Source organism: Octodon degus, unplaced genomic scaffold (genome assembly GCF_000260255.1).
Source record: "Octodon degus isolate 3935 unplaced genomic scaffold, OctDeg1.0 scaffold00037, whole genome shotgun sequence".
In the NCBI taxonomy this organism is placed as follows: Eukaryota; Metazoa; Chordata; class Mammalia; order Rodentia; family Octodontidae; genus Octodon; species Octodon degus.
The window spans coordinates 5,496,230-5,516,684 of record NW_004524613.1 but is presented as its reverse complement, the minus strand read 5'-3'; the positions used below and the strand labels follow the sequence as shown (position 1 = coordinate 5,516,684).

General features: G+C 43.0%; 2 protein-coding genes across 5 annotated transcripts in view; one reads left to right on the top strand and one right to left on the bottom strand.

Annotated features, from left to right (window-relative positions):
• Positions 1 to 11,729, bottom strand: part of Acss2 (acyl-CoA synthetase short chain family member 2) — a 54,878-nt gene extending 43,149 nt beyond the window's left edge. For both annotated transcript variants that reach the window (XM_004630838.2, XM_004630837.3), the window contains exons 1-2: positions 11,488 to 11,729; positions 5,946 to 6,141 (exon numbers count right to left, since the gene is read on the bottom strand). In XM_004630838.2, the coding sequence (XP_004630895.1) occupies positions 5,946 to 6,141; positions 11,488 to 11,659 (368 nt within the window). In that variant the 5' untranslated portion in view covers positions 11,660 to 11,729. The remainder of the gene's footprint in view (positions 1 to 5,945; positions 6,142 to 11,487) is intronic.
• Positions 11,730 to 15,800: 4,071 nt separating this feature from the next.
• Positions 15,801 to 20,455, top strand: part of Ggt7 (gamma-glutamyltransferase 7) — a 26,390-nt gene continuing 21,735 nt past the window's right edge. Inside the window, exon 1 of one of the 3 annotated variants that reach the window (XM_004630836.2) lies at positions 15,801 to 16,007. In XM_004630836.2, coding sequence (XP_004630893.1) covers positions 15,839 to 16,007 — 169 coding nt within the window. In that variant the 5' untranslated portion in view covers positions 15,801 to 15,838. The remainder of the gene's footprint in view (positions 16,008 to 20,455) is intronic. The other 2 variants (XM_023714781.1, XM_023714780.1) reach the window with 2 other exon arrangements.

Genomic DNA, 20,455 nt, shown 5'->3' with positions numbered 1-20,455 from the left:
GTGCTCTCTGTGAAAGCCTGAGAGAGTGTCTTCTCCTCATGTGACTCTCCTTAGGCACACTCCACGTCATCGATCAGTTTCCTCTTTGGCCCCATAACCTTCTTGATCAGAAAATCTGGGACACTACCGAGGTACATGACGTTACAGTACAAGTTCTCATATGTCCTGAGTCTTAATTGACCTTTGCTCTGTATTTTTCCATAGCCCCCATCTATATGTCATAAATTTAGCAGTTGTTTTATTGTCAATCTCCTCAAGCTAGACTGCATGCTACATGAGAACAGGAACTTTGCCTTGTTCAGAATAGTGCCTCAGTAAGTACTTGTGGAATAAATTACTCCTTGCATAAACCTTTTATTCCAAACAAATTTAGCCTTACTATTGACTCCAATTCTGGTACTAAATTCTATCTTAGTTATTTTTCTCTCATTGCTGAGACAAAATACCTGACACCCAAAGTTAAAGGTCTGCATAACACAGCCTGAAAATGATTAAAGGCAAAACTACAAAGAATCACTTATCCAAATTTTTCATAAAATAGAGAAAACATTATGGGGAAGTAGTAGAATGTAAAGAATAAGAGAATGGGTTTTGGTGTCAAATTAACCCAGTTGAGTTTTATTTATGCCACTAACTGGCTGTCTGATCTTGGATAATTTACTTAACCTCTTGAATACCAGTTTGTTAGATATAAAATGTGGATAAAAATAGCTTTTATTTCACGGAGTTGTCAATTGAGTAAGATTGAATAGGATGACATACCATGAGTCCAATTCCTGGTATACTGAAAGCACTGAGTAGATATTAGTCACTATTATTATTTTTGGACATTGAGAAAGCCAAGGTTGGAAATATTTTAAACCTAATAACAAATTTTATCTGATTTCTAAAATAAATTAATAAAATATGACTAATATGAATAATTTTTTTTATCTGTTACAGACAAGTGTTGGCTACCAGGATGAGTGCTGCCACATAGAGAAAAAGAACAACTGACAAGGTGTAAGAAAATCTGAGAATAGTCTCAGTTCTGTCTGCAAAATATACATAAACTTTAGGCAAATCACTTACCATCTCTGGTCCTTAACCTATCAATCTATAAAGAAAAATTGACCTAGACAGACTCTAATAGTTGCTTAAAATTCTAAATATATTATTACTATTTGTCTGCATTTTACCCACGTCCAGAGTCTTTGTCTAAGACTGAGATTAAGGTTTATGTCTAGATGTCCCCCCCAAAACCTCATGTGGTTATAGGGCATTTTAGAGGTAGCTGTATCTAGGGTATGTGATTGATTCTTAGTGCAATGCTGGGATTAAAGGTGCTGAGGTTAAGGGTGGGTGATTGCTGGATCAGTGCACTGATTAGACTGGCACTGCTCTAATCCCAGTAGACTGGATACAATAAAAGGGACAGAAAGAGCTCTCTCTCTCTCTCTCTCTCTCTCTCTCTCTCTCTCTCTCTCTCTGTTGCTCTCACTCACTCTCTCACTCTCTCTGTTTTTGCTGTCTTCCACAACCTTGAACTATTGCTCCTTTGTCATGTGCCACCCTGCCTTGGAGCTAGCTAAAACCTCTATAAACTGTGAATTAAATAAACCTTTTCACCTTTACTTTTGGATATCAGGTATTTTATCTCAACAATAAGAAAAGTAACTAAGACAGAATTTGATACCAGAAGTGAAGTCAATGCTGTGACTATATGTAACTGTGTGGCACAAGAGCCTTTGGGAATGACTTGTGGGAAGACTTTATAAAGGTTTGGAGATGCCAGCCAAAACAGTAGCACTAAAATGCCTTAGGCTACTGTATGGGAGATGCTAGTCAGAACACCAATAATCCAGTAAAGAACAGGCTCAGGAGATTTCTGCTGGGAAGAAGAACTGCACTGGCTCCTGAACTCCAGAGCATGTGCATTATGGTTGGGAAGAAAGTTTGTCTGCACTGTACTCAAGTCCAGAAAATTTGCCTGAGACTGAGATTAAGGGCAACAGGCTAACTAATCTTATAGGAGAAATTTAAGGTATTTGAATATTGAGGCATTTAACCACATCTACGTTGAAAATAGAGAGCAAAGAACTCAGCAGAACGTTTTAAAATGGTATGAGTTTGGTCAGAAAGGAAACTCCAGTAAAGCTTTGAATTGCTAAAATAGAGCAAAGGAGATCTTGATTGCTGAAAAGGAACAGGAGAACAGAAAAGACTGCCTGAGGGCCTCACAAGCAGGAGTCTACCCTTTGCAGCCTCAAAATTGCAAAAGTAAAAGGCTATTTGGAGAAGAAAACCCCAGAGCACCATCTTCCAGGATGGTAGCAGCCTAGAGAATTTGTTCCTGGGAATTGGATTCAGCATGCTCAGCATTCCAGGCCCTGGACCCCTACAGCCTAGAGAGAGGGAATCCCAGATACTGCTCCAGGGGTCATCATTCACATGGTTCTGATTTTAGGTGCAAGCAGAATGTAAGAGTTGTGAGGTCAGTAAGGCTTCCATCCATAGTTCAGAAGGTCTGGGAGGCCAGGCAGTGTGCCCTTGAGAGACAAAGGTGCTGAGTGTGAAGCCAATACAAAACACACACACACACACACACACACACACACACACACGCTGCAGAGATAGCTCAGTGAACTAAGTGTTTGCCTGGTAAATGCAAGGACTTGGGTTCAATGCGAAGTACTGCATTCTGGGCTGGCCCCAGAACCCCAGGTGAGCCATGCAGCCACCAAAACTGGGTGTGGTGGCACACACCTGTAATCACAGCAGGGGGGAGGCTGAAACAGAAGAATCACTATGAGTCCGAGCTGTGTAGCAAGACCCTGTACCAAATAAATAAAAGACTCATACACACACACACACACACACACACACACACACACACACACAATGGCAAGGCAAGCAGTACCAGTACCAGGGATCAAACTCAGACCTTGCACTTGCCAGAAAGGCAGTTATGCTGCCAAGCTAAGAGAATTGTGTGTGTGTGTGTGTGTGCGCGCGCGCGTGCTAATCTTTTAATCTACCGACTACAGCTATCTAAATGACAGTTGAAATTGAGAAGAAAACCCTAAGGAAAGAAAGCTCTAGTCATGTGTATTTATGTATATTTATAATCTCAGCTTTTCTGGAGAATGAAGGAGACAAGAGGATTACAAATTCAAGGTCAGCTGGGGAAAATAAACAATATTGTCTGAACATAAGAAAATTTTTAAAAGAGCTAGGAATGCAACTCTTGCTTGTTGGTGGAGTACCACTCTGTTCACTCCTTAGTACTGGGAGAAAGAATGGATTAGGAGCAAGAGGAAAAGAAAGAGGAGGAAAAGGCAGCAGTGGAAAATGAGGGAGAAGGAGCAGGAGGGAGAAGAAGGAAGGTGAGCTAACTCTATAGAAGTACATCAATTGCAGCAAATCATTGGGGAAAATGTCATTTTTTAAAACCATAAAAATCATAGCAGAAAGAAGGCAGATCTTAACAGAGAGGACTATGGGGGGACTTAATAAAATAAAAGACATGATAGAAAAGTTTAGAAAATAGTGAATATAGGATAAAGGTAAATAGTACAAAAATAAAAATAAGGCAAAGAGAGAAGGTATGGTGACACACACCTATAACCCCAGCACTCTGGGAGGTTGAGGCAGAAGGATCACAAGTTCAAGGCCTGCCTGGGGAATTTTGGAAGAGCTTGTCTCAAAATAAAAAATAAAAAGGGCTCAACAGTACAATGCTTGCCTAATATGCATGAGGTGCTGGGTTCAATTCTCAGCATCACAGAAAGAGAATGTCATTAGTGGTTCCAGGAGCATGCGTTGGAAAACACTGATTTAACTGACACTTTTCATTTTACATTTTAGGAAAGAAAGGCTCCTTTAGAGTCTGTTTAGGAAAAGAAGGTAGGGGAACTAGTGTCTCACAAAAGAAAGGCTTCAGGAGTTTTGGAGCAATTTCCAGTGATTAAACAAATGTAGCCTGTGATTTCTGTCTATCATTGGGCACTAGAGTTCTTTCAAACCAGTTAACAAATTCTAACAAATTCATTTCCTTTGTAGATTTTTAAAAGTTTTCTGAACCTTAAGGAGCCTAAGAGATGGGCCCAAGTGCTGGCTAGAGCTCAAGCATAAGTCCTAGTACAGAAACCAAAAAAATGACATAATAGAGAGTTTTAGTGACAAGTGATCCCTAAACAAGCAATAGCAATATGGTAATCAGCCTTTTGTGTGCCAGGCTTGGTGGCTGTGCCTATAATCTCAGCACTTGGGAGGCTGAAGCAGGAGGATTGTGAGCTTGTGGGCAACTTGACTATCGAGCAAGTCCCTGTCTTAAAAAGAAGAAAAAGATGGGCATGTTGGCATGCATTTATAATCCCAGCACTCAGAAGGTTGAGGCAAGATAATTGCCCTGAGTTCAAAGCCAGCCTAGGGTACATAGTGAATTCAAGGCTAGCCTGAACTACATAGCAAAATCTTGTCTGAAAAAAAAAAAAAAAAAAGAAGGAGGGGAAAGGAAAGAACAACTTTTACAGTACAGTGTTACAGTGTTCCTAGACAAATAAATAAATGCTTTTATAGGACCACTGGATTTTTTTTGACAACCTAATGTAAAGAGAAAGCTATTAACCTTTTTTATAACAACCTAATGGAAACGATAAAAGTAGAATTACTATTCCCACTTAATGAAAGAGGAAAATTCTGAGGCAGTAAAACATCTTGCCTGTGGTTACAGGGCAAGTTAATGGCAGAATTAGCAGGAGAACCCAAACGTCTTGTTTTTCAAATTAGTGCTCTTCTCAGTGTACCACACAAACTGGGAAACTTAGTTTTTCCATGAAGTATCCAACCTATTCTTATTAGCTAGTTTTAAAATATAGGTCGGTTTGCAGAGCTCCTGGGTGGTGGCAGAAGCAATACCCCAATTGCTAGAACCTCACTGACTTTAGGTTCCGTACAGTTGTACTTCCTAGAGCGGTAAGTTGCTAGGGAAAGGAAGTATTAGTTCCTACAGGTCTGAGTAGCTGGGGAGGATGTATTGTGTAGTGGCACAAGCAGACTTGGGTTTGAATTTTGGTTCTGTCACTTTGCAACTTTATTCACTATGTGAAACATTGCTTTGCTTAAGTTCTACAACTGTAAAAGTGCAACTAAATGAGTTAGAGTAGTACATACATAGTATCATAGTCAAGAATTTAAGCTCTGTTATATTGCCCAGGTTTGAGTCTCAGTCCTGCTTCTTGTTAAGTGTTTGACTTCAAAAGTCATTGAATTTTTCAGAATTTCCATTTCCATATATGTAAATTGAAGAAAAGAATAGAACTATCACAGTTGTACTGAATGAGATAATATTTGTTAAGCACTTAAGCATAATATCTGGCACATAGCCCAGTAAAAGGTAATGATAACAGTGAGAGGAGGGGGTGAAAAACCCAATATCCATGTTTTCTTCCCAAAGCAAGAATGGGAAAGAAAGCTATTCAGCCCTGTTCTCTTCCATTTACCATCCCCAGTTCTTCTTCTGCAACCATAAACCAAAAACGCTAGACTAGAAGGCAGGATTTAAATTCATTTTGTTAGATACAATTTACGATTTTTTTCAGTACTTGGGATTAAACCCCAGTCAGCACTGTAGGCAAGTGCTTTACCACTCAGCTACATCTCCAGCCCTTTTTCTTTTATTCTGAAACAAGTCCTTGCTAAATTGCCCAGTTTGGCCTTGAACTTTTTATCCTCCAGTTTCAGCCTTCCAGAGAGCTGGGATTATAGGTGTGTGCTACCACACCTAGCTAATTATGAGACTTGACGGAAATAATTTAACTTCCTTGAAGTACTTTTATGATACTTTGCTCACTCTGAATTGTTATAAGCACCAAATGTTAATAGACTTTACAGTAATTCATGAACTGTGAAACACTATATAAATGTGACTGTTTTCATCTTCCACAAAATAAAAATATTTTTACCAGTAAAAAGCAACTTTATCTCCAAGTTTCTTCTCATGGACATTTCGATCCAGCACATTGTAGCAGATATTGGTAGTTGCTCCTTTCATCCACTCAATGAAGATTTTCCCTTTAGTCACATCAAAGTTATACTTCAGGAACGGGCCAGGGCATGGGGTCTTCCAGTAAAATTCCTTGGCAATATCACCCCAAAACTCTGAAACAAGAAGAAAAACCCAGGTATTTCTAGGCTTTTCAGGGATCTATGCATGGGACCAAGTCACAACTTTATTGTCTTAGGACTCCCGATCTGGCCTTGAACATTTTATCCTCCAGTTTCAGCCTTCCTTACCTGTCTAATATTATTACCTACTATTCTCCTAACCTACCTTCATTCCTAAGGGCTGAATCGTGATCAAATGCTTCCCTGGCCTTTAAACTGTTTATCCATTTTGCATAGTAAGTGTTCAATACATTTTTTTCTTTTGTGATATTAGGTATAATGCCAGTAAAATTTTTAATGAAACAGTGAAAAGAAGAAATTGTTTTCTCACTGAACCTTCCATGATTATCTCTTGCTTCTCTCAAATTGTTCATTCTCTCTTAGCAATTATTTATTAAGCATCACCTTCTACTACAGCTTGCACAAAGTGTATTATACTAGATGTTACTTTAAACTCTTTATATCTACAATCTTTTTTCCCCCATCATTTTGAGACAGGGTCTCGCTAGGTAGTTCAGGCTGGCCTTGAGCTCCCTTGCAGGCTGGTCTTCAACTTGCAACAATCCTCCTGTCACAGCCTCCTGAGTGCTGGGATTACAGAGGGGTATCACCATGCCTAGTTTAGAATTTTATTTAATCCTTATCATGACCCTAAGAAGGAAGCATTACTTCACACTCATTTTTATTGTGTTTGTTTTTTCAGACATAATCTCACTGTGTAGTTCAGGCTAGCCTTGAACTCACCATGCAGCCCAGGCTGGCTTTAAACTCATGCCAATCCTCCTGCCTCAGCCTCTTGGAGTGCTTGGATTAGAGGCATGTATCCAGTTCACTCTCATTTTATAAATCTGAAAATAAGACTCAGAGGGGTCAACTAATTTGCCTCAGGTTATACAATTTAAGTCAAGATTTAAACTTTTAGCAGGGCAGGGTGTACACACCTGTAATCCCAGCACTCAAGAGGCTGAGGCAGGATTGTCATGAGTTCAAAGTCAGTCTGAATTACAGAGCAAGACCCTGTCTCAAAACAAAATCTGAACTTTGATGAGGAATATTTTTTCTGTGGCCCACTCAGCCTGCCCTGAGGGCATGGTATGGCATGTGGTGCCAGGAATCGAACCACAGTCCCAGCGCTTGCCTAATCTTGCCTAAGCAGGCACTTCAATCCGCTGAGCTATCTCGCTGACCCAAGGAATTTTTTTTTCTTTTTTTGTTGCAGAATTGGGAATTGAACTCAGGCCCTTGCACTTGCCAGGCAAACGCTTGTTCTACTGAGCCATCTCCCTGGCCCCCCAAAATATTTTTGATAAAAACCAAAAGATGAATTTTTCTCTAGTTCCTCACCAAAGGAGGGAGCACAAATATGGGATGTGAGGGACTCAGGACTTACTTTAAGAGAAACTCCTTGAAGCTAAAACACTGAGGATAAAGAAAACAAGAACTGATGCTGGGATGTATACAGATGAGATCGGGTGAGTTCAGGATGGTACTGCCATAGACTGGGACGTATACATAACTGAGTAGATCATGTAATTATTCTGTGCATGGTAAGGAATCTGATATTTATCCCAAGGTCATGGAAAGCCCTTAAAAGACTTTACACAAGAGAGCTTCATAATCTGATTTACATCCTTAAAAATCTGACTCATTACTCTGGAGAAAATGTACTCAACAAACAAAACAAGAAAGGCAAAAAATTTTGGATGAGTATCGATTTAGGACTTAAAGGGGAAAGAGACACTTAGAACAAAAACAAGGGATGAAATCTTATAGATTATCACCCCCTTGTTTTATAAGAAACGAAATCATATAGGCTAAAAAGTTTATTCCTGGCTCCATGATTTAGAATTTATACAACTACAGGCTACACACGGTGCTACATGATACTCCCAGCTACTCAGAAAGCTAAGGTAGTTCAAGACCAGCTTGGGTGACACTGTGAAATCCAGCCTCAAAAACAAATGAACAAACAAAAGAAAACTTATGCAACCTACATGGAGAGGGAAGACTAACACATGAAGTAGTTCTGAATATAATTTAAGAATTTAAAGCTAAATCACAGGGCATAAAACCTTCCAATTTATTACAGAAACCCAAACTAAATCAATTCTACAGTGCTATTTATACTAATAAAACTAACAAAGATAAAACAAAAATTATTGAACCCAATGGTTTGGTGGTCCTGGGTGTATAGATATACCTATACAATAATGGCATTGCAAGAAATCACACAATCTTACTGGATAGAAGGTGATGCTTGACAGGATTTTAAATTATTTTAAACCATTTATCTGCTAACTCAACCTTGGGGAATATACTCCAAAAGAACCAGGTGATTATTGAAAAGATGTTTATAGCAACACTGTTAATAATATTTTTTAAAAACCTAGAAACAACTAAAAGCTCAAAAGTTGAACCCAAGACATCACAATGCTAGATAAGTTGATGAAAACTAGTAATAAAGGAGAAATATAATAGGATATGGAATAGCCATTAAAGAAAAAGCCAATGGGAACCGGCATTTAGTGAATGCCATTCATGTATCAGGACTAGACATTTTGTTAACCTTTATGACAGTATATTATGGTCCTATACATACATATTACTCTAATTTTATAGAGAAAACAAGCACAGGAAGCACAGAAACCTCTCCAAAGGAATATATGCCTAAAGTAAGAATACAGACACTTAATAATATGCTTACTCACTGAGCAATGTGGCACAAATCTGTAATCTCAGCACTTAGCACTTTGAAAAGCTGAGGCAGGAGAATCACAAGTTTGAGCCCAGCCTGGGCAAGTTGGAGACCCTGTCTCAGAATAAAAAGGGCTGGAAGGGGCCAGGGAGATGGCTTAGTAGAATAAGTGCTTCCCTGGCAAGTGCAAGGGCCTGAGTTTGATCCCTGGTTCCACCCAAAAAAAAAAAAAAAAAAAAAAAAGGGCTGGGGATGTAACCTAGTACAAAGGACCTGGTTTCAAACCTGTTGCTGAGGGTAGGAAGCTTGCCTAGCATTGTCAAGTGTTGGGCTCAATCTAGTACCTCAAAATAAAAATAATAAATAAATGAAAAAGATGAGGATAATGAATTATTTTTTGTTCTGTTTGTTTGTTTTTGTAGAAAGGAACAAAAGGAAAATGAAGCAGGGAGGCAGGGAGGTGAGAGGGACTTTTATGTATCCAGGATATCAAGAATGAGCTGTTCAGAATGAGGGGTATGGTAAGTACTAATGGAAGATAAGGATAAAGAGGTAGAGTGGGGCTAGATTAGAAACTGTAAAAGAAAAACAAATTTAATTTGAAACCATAGAAAACATCCAAAATTTCTGCAACTACACAGGAAAGCAAGTGCTTCTAGACTATCATTCTAAGGGTTATTTACCTAAATCTACTAGAGAGTTTGAAGGTGATAAGACAGGGAGAGAGAATTAGGGGGATACTTCTTTCATATATCTGTGAAAATGAAAGAAAGGTAAACCTGAGAGTTTGAAGGAATATTTAACAGAATTTGCAGAAAAGCATCCTGTGAGGATGAGGTGAGGGAAGAATTGTATCACTAGTAGGAGTACAGAGTCTGTAGTTGAGTGCTTTGCCTCACGTCCCAACCCCACCACTATTATGACTGTACAAGTTAGTATACCTAAGCTTCAGTTTCCTCCTCTGTAAAAAGGGGGTTATAACAGTTCCCATATCCAATCAGATTGAAACTGTGCTTAGCAAGCGGTAAGCAATGTTTAAATAGGTAAGATATGTAGCTATCTTTTCAGAGGAGAGGTTGATGAGATTTTAGTTTGGGATAGTGCCATTGAACCCAAAAGGAATTACAAAATTAGGAACAGGTTGGGGAGAGAAAATTGGTAAATTTTAGTCATAGTCATGTTGAATATGGAATAATAACATAGTATGTGAACAAAAATGATCAATAGCTCTTTGAAATATGGGACCAGAGCCTAAGTGAAATGCTGGGTATGTGTGTAGATATATAGAAGTTATTGTGGTAGCAATAAATCACCTCTGGAAAACAGGTAAACTCATGATGTGAAAAAATAGAAAAATGAAAAGGCTGATGACAAACCCGGACACCACCTGCAGCAATCAACTATTTTATGCTTGATTCAATTCTACTTGTATTCCCCTGTAATTACTCCATCCAGGTTATTTTTGTTATCAAACTAATCACCATTTTCTGAATGTCTGCAGTTTAACAGGTATTCTATAATGCACACTTTGCTTATTACCCACTTTAGTCTTTGTACAAATCCATGAGGCAAGTTTTTTCTTTTTTATTGATACATTTTAAATATACATACTGATAACATTCATCATAGAGATCTGTACATGATCTATCTAGCTTCTGAGGCAGGTATTATTATTATTCATATATCATACATGAAGAAAAGGAAACTCAGAAAAGTTCAGAAATTTGCCTAAGACCCACAGTTAATGACAGGCAGAGCCAGACTCTAAAGCTGAATTTTCAGTGTGTGATTTGTGGCTTATGCGTGTCCCACCACCAAACTTCAAGTTGCCTCAACTGCAATTTTGTACTCTTACCGAGGCAAGGACAGGAAATTTTCCTGGCACATCTTAAAAGACATGGAGATATATTAGAATCGGAGTTATTGACAGTTGGTGCCCAAATTAAAACAAAAATGAAAAACCTTGGCTGGAAGTGTAGCTGAACCTAATGTAAGAGACCTTGGATTTGCTCCCCAGAACTGGGAAAAAATTATTTTTAAATTTCTGACATTTAAAGTGACTTATTCAGTCTTATGTTGAGTAATTCCACTGGGATTTCTGATGTACTAAAAAATAGATGTGGGATCCCAAGATGGGACCCACACCTACTCAAGAGTTGTGAAGTTTCCAAGTTAGAGGTCTCGAGAGGCACGGGCTGAGCTTGTGTCAAAGGGCAGCAAAGAACGTTCTCTTCTGGCCTCCTCCCTGCAGGTGCCCCCTCGGCCCTCAGAGACCTTCTTTTCACCTCAGAAGTCCCCTTCTTTTCTCGTGGAACTATTCTCACCGAAACATCCCTCAACCGATCTCCTCTAGGAAATGCACTTCTTCCGCCTGGAAACCCACATCTCCTACAGAGCCCCCACCTACTCACGGAACTGTTAGCTCCCTGGGGATCGCCCCAACTACCGGGGAACCCTCAGCTCCGGGAACCCTCCTCAGAGAACCCCATCTCCTCCCAGCACTCTTTTTTCTTCTCCTCAGAGCACCACAATTCTTATCTCAGGGAAACTCCACCTCCTCACGGACCCCTCAATTTACCAGAGGAACCTGCCCAGCTCCTCTCCTTACTGGCGCCCCCCCTCGGGCTTGCCGGGCCCAGCCTCACCCCACGGCTCCTCCACAGAGCGCCGGTGCAGCTCGCGGTAGCGCTGCAGCGAGGGGACGTGAGCCGAGCGGCTGACCTCGGGCGGCGGAGACCAACTCCGCGCCCGGCCCCGGCCTCCAGACTCCTCCCGGCTCCCGCTGCCGCTCCGGCCCCGCTCCTCAGGAAGCCCCATCGTGTCGCGTTCCGAGCACAGAGCAGCCTGAGCGCGTCCAGCTGCTGCCAGGGAGCGGAAAACAGTCCAACCACCCCCCCTCCCCGAGGCGGAGCCTTTATATGAGGGGCGGAACCTAGTGGTCGGGCGGGTCCTAGTCAGCCGGTAGTGGGCGGGGCCTGTGGTGTGGGCGTGCCCAGGCTTAGCGAAAACCGAGAGACTCTCAGCACCGTATAGAAAAGTCGAAAGGTAGGGGCGGAGCCGACCTGCCGGAAGGGGCGGGGTCTTGGAGTGAAAGCAGCAGGAGCGGAACGGGCGTGTCAGGGGAGGGAGTGGGCTCGAGCAATCACAGCGTAGGGGCGGGGCTAGGCCTGACAGGCGAGGAGGTGGGCCCATGGAGTGATGGGGAGTAGCCGGCTTAATGTGACAGGACAGGAGGCAGGCCCATGGACTGACCGAGCTAAGGTCTTGGAGTGACAGATAAGGGGCTGGGTTAGGACAGGGCACTAGCGAAAAGAGGCAGGGCTCTTCCGAGGAGTTAAGTCCATCACGGAGTCTTCTCGTGGTCTGATTGCACCAGACTGTCATTCTACCGAGTTGGAAAGCCAGATGGAGAACAGTCCTTCAGATGATTGCCTTTCTGCCAAGTCCCCTCCTCTCTGAGCAACACGCGATCCTGTCCTCAGGAAAAAGTCCTCGACCTTGAGGGCACAGCCCTCTGGACAGGGCACCCTTTTCCGCTAGCCCTGAGGCCAGCTGGATTTTTCTCCCACTTCTGAGGACATGTTTTCGTTCTCGCTTCCATAAATCTCCACGCGAATCTAAACTACAAAATTCTTTAAGTGAGGACTAGAAAAAGTCCTCAGGTCTTTGCAAAACAATGACAAAACCAAAACCAAAAAACTCACTTCACAAATGATAAACGTAGAAAAAGGAAGTAACTTTTACAAAGTTAGAGAGTAAACAACCAAGTTAGGGGCAAACTTCCGTCTTTTTACTGTCTCGGGTTGAAGCTAAGGCTTATAAAATACCAATGTCTATGCAAATAGGAGGAATCATTCACATTCTCTTTGCTTCCCAGTTTCTTTACCTAAAGGATTCCTCTCACCTTCCAGTTACCTCTGGCTTCCCTCTAATTCTCTCCACCCAGTTACTTGAGCTCAGTTACCTCTGGCTTCCCTCTATTCTCTCCACCCAGAAAGAAGCCTGGCAGGATCCTTGTCTCCTACCTGCACTCACACCTAAGCCAGGTGTGATGGCACATGCCCGTAATGCCAGCACTCAGGAGATTGAGGCAGGAAGATCGCTGTGATTTTAAGACCAGCCTGAACTACATATCAAGACTCAGTCTCAGAGCCTGCAAGATAGCTCAGCAGACTAAGCACATGTTTAGGCAAGTGCAGGGTTCTATCCCCAGGACTGCATGCCACTCTAGCTCTGCCCCTGGGCATGCTAAGCAGGCCACAGAGTCTAAATATGGTGGCACATGCCTCTACCCTGGGGAGGCTGAAAACAGGAGGGTCACTACAAGTCCAAGCTGCATAGTGAGACCCTGTACAAAATACATAAATTTTTAAAAAAGATTCTGTCTCAAAAACAAACAACAACAAAATAAAGGCCTACCCTACTTGTGAATTTACTGTCAAGAGAAGAAGAATCATTTAATGTCTAAATCCAAGAGTGATTCTGAGGTCTGAAACAGACAGCCTCTGCCTCCTGGTGCCCACAGAAGACTTGTCACCCCACTTAGACCTGACTCCCTTCCTGTCTGTTTCTCCATTTTTTGCTCAGATTACCAGAAAACTAGCACATTGTAAGCAGAAAAGTCTCCCCATGTTCAGACATAAAAAACAGAGCCTACTCAGTCCTCAAAGGAAGGTTTTCTGGGCCCACTCAAGACGCAAAGAGTGGGGCCGGGGAGACAGCTCAGTGGCATAAGCACCTGACTGGCATGCACAAGGTCTGAAGTTGGATCCCTGGCACCATAAACACACACACACACACACACACACACACACACACACAGAGTGGACATGGTTGTCAGTGGTGAGACATATTTAATCAAATACACATCATTCTCATCAGAGGAACACACACTTCACTGAAGGTATGTGGCCTCCACTAAGGAACTATTGGGGGCAGTGGCTGTCAGATCCCATGGAAAGGCTCTAAACCTGGTATGGGACATAAATGGCACTGAATGGCACTGATCCTACTAAAGGGACATGGATTTCATCTTAAGAGATAGATACAGACTTTGCCAAGGAGATTGGACCCCAGGAAGAGAACTCAAATCCCACTGAGGGGCCTTCAACTACATTTAAAGAGTGAATATCACGGAGGTGACACAGACTTCATTTAGCAGGGTCATGTCACATGGGGAGGATCAGACTTTATAGGAGCAAAATAGGACTTCATTGAGGAAATAATATCCTCTCTGTGAAGAGGAAGGTACGTGTAGTTCTACCCATACACATAGAGATAGTCAACATACCCAACACCAACACCACGCAGCTGAGTGACCTTTCTTTCCTTCCAGTCCCCTTTCTCAACCCTTTCTCCAAAACCGTACAATTTCCTACCCACTGCCGCCACCTCATGTCTATCGTCGGTACTGCAGTTGCTATGACCGTAGTAAATGCTAAAACTTTTGAGACTGGAGTCTGGTGTTAGGGAGAGATGTGTGTTCAAGAGCCTAACCAGCTTCCTCCATTTTCCTGTGGACTGTGTGATAGGTAGATGTCTGGACTACAGGCCTCATAAAGGAGAAAACATCTCATATCCTTAGAGATCTGAAGAAGTAGCCCAAGCAGTAGTGTGGCTGGAATTCCTGAAAATGTAGAAATGATGGATAGGCTTGGATAGGATGAGAATCCACAAGATTAAAGTAATGATGATGATGGCATTAAATAGGTGTCAATTCCTTTATGAGGCACCTTTCAACCTTTATTTAATCCTTATCACAACTCCTTAAACTGAACACTATTGTTTCCATTTTACAGATGAAGGATACTGTCTTATTCAAGATCACACATATTGCTAGCAGTATTACCAGAAACAGAATTCAGGCAACTAAACAAAAGAGACTCATTCTCAGCTTTTTATCCTCCCCATTCCACTTCCCTAGCTTCCCACACCATTATTTTTTTTCTCAAAATGTCTTTTCCAGAATCACATTTTAAAAGATAAACTCTTAGGCTGGCCAGATAGGTCAGTGGATTAAAGAGCCTGCTTAGGCAAGTGAGGGACTGGGGTTTGATCCCTGGCATGCGTGCTGGTCCTGCCACCGGGGCACGCTGAGACAGCAATTGAGACTGGGTGTGGTGGCACACACCTGTAATCCCAGCACTTGCGGTGCCAAAAACAGGAGGATCACTACTAATCTGATCTACGCAGTAAGAGCCAGTAGACCCTGTCCCAAACATATTTTTTAAAAAAGGACAATAAATATTCAGGTTCCGAAGTCCTCGTTGGAGTCTACTGAATCATAATCTCTGAAGTGGAATCTGGGAATTTGCTTTCAAAAATCCCAACACACACTGAAGTTTGAGGATGCCTTTCCTCTGCTGATGGATCAGAGGTTCCAGAAGAGGTTGCGGTTTAAATAGGATTTGAGGTCAGAAGAGAGATCCGTTATCCAAGGAGGGGTCTGAAGGTGGAAAAGTCTAGGGATTAGGCAGGAGCTGGAATTTTCAAAGGGATCTATGGGTGATGTGAATGTAGAGATCTAGTATGGAAGTAGTCTGACACTGGAAAAGCATCTTAAAAGGTCCAAGAAGAGGTTTGTGGTCCAGAGATTTGTTCTGGGTCAGAGACAAGGTCTGGGGTCAAAGAGATTTGTGGTTAGAAAGGATCTGTGGTCCAAAGAAAGAGTTTGGGGTCTGCGTAAATTACTAGCTGGATTCAGAATGAAAGAAGGAAGAGGTTTGGCCCCAGTTGTGTGAGTGGCCCAGAGCCACCTTCGTTGCGCTTGTAGCACGCTCCCCACGCCAACCCTCCACTGCTTCTCAGCTCTCCTCGCTTGTGGGTCCACTGCTGGCTGCTAAGCAGGTGGGGGCGAGTCAGCTCAGGACACTGTAGACTGTGGGGGCGCCCCCTCTCGGCTGTCCAGGAACTCAAGCCCCGCCCTCCGCCCTCGCACCCCCACCCCCGCTCAGCCACTTCCGGCAGGCGCTGCGCTGCTGGGGGGTGAGGGCGAGGATGGCGGCAGAGAGCGAAGCCAGCCAGGAGAGCGCCCTGGGTGCCTACTCGCCGGTGGACTACATGAGCATCACCAGCTTCCCGCGTCTGCCGGAGGACGAGCCAGCGCCCGCGGCCCCGCTGAGGGGACGAAAGGATGAGGACGCCTTCCTGGGAGACCCTGATACCGGTGAGGCCCACCGGCGGTGTCCCTGCCCCTCCTTGGGAAGTCTCTGTCCTCCATCTGTTCTGAGCATCTATCCCCAACCCCCATCTCCTGAATTCATTCCCTTCCTCCTGGATCTCTCCCTTGATTCTGTTAATTATCTGGTGAAGAAGGGTGCATTTCTGCCTTGGAGGCTTAGGATGCGACAAGGGAGACGATGCCAGGGACTGCAGTAAGGAGACATTGGGGTTACCTTTTGTGAAGAATGAACCAACCAACGCGGAAGAAATGCTGGAGGGGAGAACCTAAGGAACAGCTGGGATCACAGAGTGAAGGCTAGAGAAAACTCTAGCCACGGAGGACAGGATAGGAGAAACCAAGTCAGACACTGCAGCAGGAGGGATAGAGTCTAGGTTTTAAGAACTTCCCTACATGCAGGGATTATGGGAAGCAGAGAGTCTGGAGAGAGCTGAGAATCTCGTCGTCGTCCAAGGATTTGAGGGAATATGATTTGCTTCTGCTTGGGGTGTTGGGTATCGGGAGACAGGGGGATGGAATGCATGACCTCTCAAAGTCCTTGGGGACTAGAGTACCTTTGCTGTCCTGTGGATTATCCCACCTCTCTCAGAGCTATGGATCTGGCCATGATGTTATTAAGATACCCTCCTTCCTCAGAAGCAGTCTCCAGAATTTTACTGTGTTCTCAGCCCTCTGCAATGACTACAAAGAGTTGGGGGTAAGAAGGGAAGAGACCTGGGAACCCAGAGTCCCTGAGCATCCCTTGCCTATTGCTATCTCTTCTAGCCATGTGGCCCAGCTCCGGCCTCCCTTCCATTCTTCACCATCCATCCCCCATCCCTCTTCCTCAACGTCACTTCCTGGCATTAGAGCATCCTTCTGCCTCATTCTTCCTCCAGTACTTGCACTTGAACCTAATCCCTTACCGGCCTGCATATGCTGCCTCTGGGACCCAGCCTTCCCTATCTTGGCCTTTCCATAGCTGCTCCCAGACTAGAAGCCCCCAGTTCTTTGCCCGTCTGCTATTTTCTGGTTATCTCACCCTGACAGGCATCCCCTGCCATCCTGCCTGGACTACACTCCACCTGCGATGGGGTGAGGGGATGGTGAGGGTGGGCTGTGGAGGCTTTGGACCAGAGCTGCAGGTCCAAACCTGCAGGGGCAGAAATGGGAAGATGTGTCCTGGTGAACACCAGCTTGAAGCCAGGACTTATACTCAGAGATCATGAGGGTTGCTGCTACCCCAAGCACTGCCCTAACTGTATTACAATAGGTGTACTTAACCTGACTGAGCCTTAGTATAAGGTCCCAAGTTTGGTTCCCAGTGAGAGAGAGAGACAGAGACAGAGAGAGAGAGACAGAGAGAGAGAGAGAGAGAGAGAGAGAGAGAGAGAGAGAGAAAGAGAGAGAGAGAGATTGGATAGCCTTGATATATTTTCTCCTGACTGTATAAATTTCTTAGCACTTTTTGAAATGCTGTGGGTTTTTTATGCAATGATGTGTTTGCTCCATTCCTGTATGCCCATGAGGACAGCGATCATGACTGTTTATTTTATTATTTGGTACCAGGTGTCACTACACAGCTTGGACTCGTAGTGACCCTCCTGTTTTAGGCTTCTCAGCACTGGGATCACAGGTGTGGGCCACCATACCTGGTTTCCGTGGTCAGCATGGTGCACCTGGGATTTTGGGGGTGGTACAGCATTTGGTCCTGGGCATCAAACCCAGGTTCTTTGTGCTTGCCAGGAAAGTACTTAGACCACTGTGCTATCTCCCCAGACCATGACTGTTTTATTCATTGTGCTCTCCCCAACATCCAGCACAAGATCATTGGGCACTCAATAAGTAATTGTTGAGGGAATAAACGAGATGTGAGAATGATAGGGAAATGAGTATTTCTAAAACTTCAGGAATGGGGCCAGGGAGATGGCTCAGTGGAATAAGCGCTTCCCTGGCAAGCACAAGGGCCTGAGTTCAATCCCCGGTTCTTCCAAAAAATAAAAAATAAAACTTCAGGAAGTATACTGGGGAGTTCAGTAGAGGCATTGCCCACGTATGTATAGAAATCCAACAGATGACCTGAGCTTCTGGGAACTTAAAACTCATGACAAGGTTATGCACTCAGGGTCCCAGGGACTTGCTTTATAGGTTCCAAGAACCTTGCCATCATATTAGTATAAGTGTTTCAGTGCCATTCGACTTATCCCTCGTTCCAAATCCCAAGGCTCTTTTGGTCCAGATAGACCAGCCCAATGGTTAACATGGCCCCCTACATTGTTAGCTTCTTAGCCAAGACTTTGGTTGTACATGGTAGGCTCTAGCCTTCCACTCCCTGAAACCAAATGCCAAGCATCCCATAGCAGGCCCACTGGAAAACAGCTAGATGGTTCCTAGCTACTTCTTTGCCTCTGCCGTCTCCCAACCCATCTTATACCTTGCACTTCTGGTCATGTTACCCTCTGGTTCAGAATTTATAGTGGTTTTCCCCTTAAAGGAATAAATAAGCAAGCCAGGGATAACCTCAGTCTTCAGCCAAGATCTCTCTCCTGAGCTTTGGACCCACATAACTCTTGAAGGTCTTCTGTAATAACTCAGCTAAAACAGCTACATCTAACAAGAGTTTTAGCTGGACATGGTAGCACTTACCTGTAATTCCAGAACTCGGGAGGCTGAGGCAGGAAGATTGCTTCTAGTTCCAGGACAGCCTGGACTACACAGCTAGTTCAGAGCCATCTGAAGCACATAGAGAGACCCTGTTTTTTTCTTTTCTTTTCTTTCTTTCTCTCTCTCTCTTTCTTTCTTTCTTTTTTTTTTTTTTTTTTTTTTTTTGAGACAAGGTTTCATTATGTATCTCACGCTGGCCTTGAAATCACTATGTAGTCCAGGCTGGCTCAAACTCACAGTGAACCTCCTTAACTTTCTCCATCTTCTGCTTTTTTCTTTTTTATGGCCTTTATCACTAGAAAATCTCCCACCCTGTTGGGGGCAAGATGTCCCTGAGAGCTGCAGGCTTACATTCTACCAATTTAGCAACCTAAGCAGAAAGTTTTTGTTTTTCCCAATGGGTGTAGCAAAAGAACAAAATTTTCTTATTTGCCTAGTTTGGGTCACATTCTTGTCCCTGGATTGGCAAGGTCTGAACTACATATACTGTGTTCAAGGAGAGGGAGCTGGCTGAGGGAGAGGGAGTGTGTTTCCTAAAAGAAAATTAAATAAAGCATGTTGTTTAAGTTGATAAAAATCAGATGTCTGCTAGGCTAGTTCCCACAAATTCAGAATAGTGAACACTAAACTAATCTTCTGTCTCTCAAAAGACTTGTTTCTTCTGCTCTCAAATTTAACCTTTTCCCACTGTCCTGCTGTTGTTCTTACACATCAGGAAACCAATGATATTATTGCCCCAGCACTTACATATACACACAGTAAATGGTAGACTTTTTATTTTCTTTTCTTTTTTTGCTGAATAAATAAGTAACTTGAGGATAGAATAGTCTTCAATAGATCCAGTTGTGATGGGGCCATATCGTCTTTATCTCTTGCATCCTTTTATCTGGCTTAAAAAAGCAGGCTGAAGGACAAGTACCTGGAAAATATCAACTACAAATAGCTCGTAAGGTTGATTTTTAAAGTTGGGAATAGTTCACAATGCCATGCAAAGCAATGGAAAGGAGGCTTTCAAGTTATAGGCTCTTGGTTTCTCCCACTTCCTCTTTTTATGACCTTAGACAGGTGCATCACTTTTCTCAGCCTCAGCTTAGCGGGGAGAGTAGGGGCTTCCTCACAGAGCCACACAAATACTTCAGTGAGGGAAGCTATGCCAAAGGTCTGGTATATTATCAGGATCAATAAATATAAGCTCAAAACCCTTTCTTGCACTTCTTTTGACACTTGTAAGGGCCAAGAAGAGTTCAGTGCCCAGTGAGTGGATTTTTTTGTTTGTTTGTTTGTTTTTTTGGCGGAACCCGGGATTGAACTCAGGCAAGTATTTATTCTACTAAGCTATCTCCCCAGCCCCTGAGCCATCTCCCTGGCCCTCCAGTGAGTGTTTAACAACTATTTGTTGAATGAATTCTAATCTTATTTACAGATTGTTGCCAGTGTTGAGGGTAAGAGACAAACATCAGTGACAAGGGAGACTGCCAGAGACAACCTTTTTTTTTTTTTTTTTTTTTTTGTCTTTTTTGAGACAAGTTCATGCTATATAGTTCAGGCTGACCCTGAACTCACAATGATCCTCCTGCCTCAGCCTCCTGAGTGCTGAGATTCCAGGCATGCGGCACAATGATCATCCAAGACAATCTTTTTTTAAAAGATAAAAAAAAGACAGATTACTTATTCATCGTAAAAAAGAGGGAAAATAAAAATTTAAAAATTCCCCGCTCTGTGCCTATCTCCCTGTAATTTTCATATATATGACCAAAAAGTGTATGTATCAGGAAAAGAAAATTTATATA